The 4,521-nt window shown below is 43.8% G+C and overlaps 1 protein-coding gene across 1 annotated transcript; it reads right to left on the bottom strand.

Annotated features, from left to right (window-relative positions):
* Nucleotides 1-1,849: 1,849 nt before the first annotated feature.
* Nucleotides 1,850-3,079, bottom strand: LOC131131426 (muscarinic acetylcholine receptor M4-like). The gene has a single exon (XM_058076135.2). The coding sequence runs from the start codon at nt 3,077-3,079 to the stop codon at nt 1,850-1,852; it is 1,230 nt and encodes a 409-aa protein (XP_057932118.2).
* Between the last annotated feature and the right edge of the window lie 1,442 nt (nt 3,080-4,521).

Raw genomic sequence — 4,521 nt, 5'->3', positions numbered from 1 at the left:
ATATACAACATAAGGTGGCCAGAAATATTTCAGTATTGAACAAAGCAAAATTTGTTCTCAATCAGAAATCACTCCACACTCTTTATTGCTCTCTGGTTCTACCATATCTTACTTATTGTGTGGAAATATGGGCTAATAACTATAAAAGCAATCTTCACTCGCTAAATGCACTGCAAAAAAGGTCAGTAAGGATAATTCATAATGCCGCCTACAGAGAACATACTAACTCCTTATTTCTTAAATCACAAATACTTCAACTTGCTGATATAGTTCATCTTCAAACAGCTAAAATAATGCATAAGGCTAAAAACAACCAATTAGCTAAAAATGTCATCCAATACTTCTCTACAAGAGAGGAGAAATATGATCTCAGGGAAGAAGTACATTTGAAACACTTCTATGCTAGGACTACGTTATGCTAGCCATATCATTTCAGTATGTGGAATCAAACTATGGAATGGATTGAGTAAGGAAATCAAACAATGCACAACGATGAGCCAATTCAAGAAACAATACAAGCAGTTGATGTTTGCTAAATACAAGGATGAAGAGTCTTGAACCAGTCATGATGTGCTATATATATCACTATATTGAAACTTACTATGGTACCCATTATGGCGTTGGATGCTCATATCACCTTGTACTTCGGTACGAGGTGCATTATTAAAAAAAAAAAACAACAACCTTAAACTGTGTTATAGAAAGCAGGAAGTGAACAAATGTAACAGTTACTGATTGTAAAAGTACCAGATGGAGGGGTAGGATTTAATAAGCTTTGCTTCTTCCTACTCCTTTTGGATATGTGGAACTGGGAACTGATTATGGGATGCACTCAATTGTAATCTGATGCATGTTCAAATGAAATAAAACCATTACCATTACCATTACAGTTCACTTGTTCACAAACATGAATTAAGACTCAATTCATTTGTAACACAACATACCTTAAAGGGGACCTATTATGCTTTTTTCCGTTTTTCTCGTGTTAAACGATGTCAAAGTTTCAGATAATGAGGTTTACACATTTGGAAGTGAGCCTTGAAAGAAGTCTGGGATGGCTCAAAACGCTTGGTTTCAAAAGGTGTGGTAAAACTGCCCCTTTGTGATGTCACTTCCTTATATGGCCGTGTCTGTAAGCCAGATACATTCTCTGGCCTCCCCCCAAGTTCTGTTCCTGATTCGTTAATTACAGCTTTAAAATGCATTTATTTTGCTGGTAGGGCATCAGGAACTCCAACCACTCATGTCTGATGGTGGCGTCTTTAGGAATTGTCAACAAATGGTGGCTTTGCCTTACGGGCCATTGCTAGCAGCATAAACAGAGAAAGAGAGCCTAGGGGTGGGCAGAGAGTTTATCTGGCTTACAGCCACACTTATATAAGGAAGTCTCCTCTGTGACATCACAAAGGGGCAGTTTTACCCCACCTTCTGAAACCAAGCATTTTGAACCATGTCAAACTTCTTTCAGGGCTCACTTATGTGTAACTTTGGCAGCGTTAAAAGGAGATCTATTATGCTTTTTTCACTTTTCTAACCTATAAATGTAGTCAGAATGCTGTATTCTTGTGTTAAATGTGCATATTCTGGAAGAACTAGAAAGCTTTCTGTGCTGGTTATTGTGTGTAGCAGCTCTATTGGAGTCCACAGCGCAATACAAAGGCATGGACAATGAGCATAATCGGTCCCCTTTAACATGAGAATAAAACATTCTAACTACATTTATAGATCAGAAAAGTGGAAAAAGCATAACAGGTCCCCTTTAATAGATCATTTATTTATTGACATGACATTGATTGACAAGTAATGAACACACAATGAACTAATTGACCTTTAGATGGCGCTGCACTCATCACGGTGCTCGGTGGCGGCGGCACCGCAGCAGGTTACCGAAAGTGGTCCTAAAGGTGGCGCTGCAGAGGGCGTAGCAGGCTGGGTCAAGGGCACTGTTGAGGTAAGCCATCCAGCGTCCTGCCTGCCACAGGAAGTGTGGGATGCGCACATGGCAGAAGGCGGCCACTAACGCCATGGCGTTATGCGGTGCTCGGGTGATGATGAAGGTCAGCAGGATGGTCAGGATGGTCCACGTGACTCTTCGTTCCCGGACCACGATCCTGCGACGCGTCGAGGAGGAGATTGCCCTGCGCTGTTGGGAACAAGTGGAGTCGCCGTCTTTGCTGGATGGTCGTGGAGAGACGCCGGTCCTCTCTGACATGTCACTTCCTGTGGACGCCGCTTTGTGTGTTCTGAGTTTGAAATCGTTGGACCACCACTGGTGCTGAGATTCTGACAAGATGTCACCGGTGGGCTTGCCTCGACATTTTGAGAGAAAGTGCTGCGGGGACGAGGTGGACATACTGACATCACCCTCTTGTGGGCGGCGGAGTGCACTGAGGCGACGACAGCTGGCGGCAGACAGGTGCCCATAGAGGCCCACCATGGCGAGGGCGGGCAGGAAGAAGGCAGGTAGGGTGGTGCCAAGGGTGACGACTGGGCTGGCAAGCAGACGAGGGTAACATTCATCTTCAGGGACAAGGCGTTCGCCTTCGGACGTCTGCCAGCACAAGATGGCGGGCGTCCACAGGGCAAAGGACAGCAGCCAAGCGGCTGCAATCATCAGAACAGCCATCTTACCTGTCCGCCGAGCTGGGTAGCTGAGCGGATGGGTCAGACATAAAAAGCGGTCCAAACTGATGATGAGCAGGTTCAAGACAGCTGCTGCACTCACGCCGTGGTCGACCACCAGCCACAGGTCGCAGAGTGTGACCCCCAGGGGCCAGTAGCCGCATGCTGCGTACAGCACATATACGTTCATGGAGACCACGCCCACCAGTAGGTCAGCCACCGCCAGGCTCAGCAGGAAGTAATTGTTGACGGTCCGCAGGCGGTGGTTGACTTTGATGGACAAGAGCACCAGCGAGTTCCCCAGCAAGGTGACGACACTCAGCGAGGTAGTTATCATGATGACCAGAACCAGGTGAAGGAGGCGGTGCTGCCACGCCCCAACCTGGGCTGGCTCACAAGAGGCATTGACGACAGGGTGGGGCCAAGCAGAAGTGTTGGACTCTAGGTCTGGTTCCATGTTTCCTTGAAAGTAAAGTGAATTATGTTAATGCGGGAAAACATGCCACCCGGTGGCTGTTAGTAGTACGGTGACAAGATCAGAGCAATTTCATTGGATGTACAGAAAGTGCTATGATCTTCTAGAACTCTTCCCAAAAACATGCAGGGCCCTCTTTTTACATGGCAGACCTTTTGCTAAATATCTTACATTTTAAGGGCCTGTTTGCTACAATTAAATAAGGGATGCTAACTTTCTAATATGTTGCAAGCATTATATTCTGCCCGTGCTTCTTGCATTTGTATCAAATTTAAAATGTATAGAAAAAGTGTGTTTAATGGTTTTAAGTACATGGTGTATCTGAGGTGTTGAATGACAGCACCTGGACTTGGACCCAGATGAGAGGTCAGACACCTCAGTACATCATTAACGCAGCAGGTTTAATAATAAAAGGTTTATTTGTTCTGTAGACCACCCCTGTGCCTGGGACAAAAGATCTAACTGGCCTTGAAGAGATCAAATTGGGCACGAAACTGTACCTGCGAGTCCACATTGTGGGCGGTATTCCCCTTTGGACACAACGTGAGCTGGAGGGTCTCAAACACGCGGCCCGTGGGCCAAATGTGGCCCGCAGGACACTAGTTTGAGGCCCCCGCCTTGATATGAAAGTTTAATGTTAGTGCGGCCCGCGCAAGTTTGATATGGATGCTGTATGGTATCATGTACCCAGAAAAAATTATTACGTTTGATTAATGTTCATGTTAAAGGTTAAATAACTGTTAATAGTTATCCTCCCTATCCGTGTGGAAGTGGTAAGTTTTTGGCTATTTAAGTTTAAAGGAAATAACAATAATAATAATAACTACAGTTTAGGTCGCTAGCTCTCTAGTTTGCGAGTTAGCATGTGTCTCAAGACCCTGCAGTTGCGCAATATGTTGTAAATAAAAAGAGTATAAATGTGACTATAGTCGTGTTTTGTCATGTCTACAGGGCTCTAATAATGCTTTGTTCATTTTAATCTGAAAAAAATAATTTGTCTACCCACCAACTATATGTGTTTTTTATGTTTTTATTATTTGCCGCTTTATTATAATATTTATTTATTTCTGATTGATTGATTTTCTTTATTCTTGATTTGTTTATTTCTTTTTCATCTTATTTTGTGCAGAAAAACAAAAAGTAAGATATTTCAATACTGTGGAATGTTTAATCAGAGCTTTTCTTGGAGAAAATTGGAACCAAAGCGAAGTTTAAAAAATGTTTTTAATAAATGCGTTTTTTGGGGGGAAAATCTGATGCGGCCCAGTCTCACCCAGACTCGAGCTCCAGTGCCCCCCAAGTAAATTGAGTTTGAGACCCCTGCGCTAGACGCTCTCTTTACTGAGCGGTCTTCTCCGGCAGATATAAAGGCTACCTAGTTAAGTTAAGTTAAATTTGCACTCGATGTCCTTCCCCTCCTTTTT

This window comes from Doryrhamphus excisus, linkage group LG1 (assembly GCF_037039965.1).
Source record: "Doryrhamphus excisus strain RoL-2023G ecotype Guam linkage group LG1, RoL_Dexc_Guam_v1.1, whole genome shotgun sequence".
Classification (NCBI taxonomy): Eukaryota; Metazoa; Chordata; class Actinopteri; order Syngnathiformes; family Syngnathidae; genus Doryrhamphus; species Doryrhamphus excisus.
This window is presented reverse-complemented; position numbering and strand designations above follow the sequence as displayed.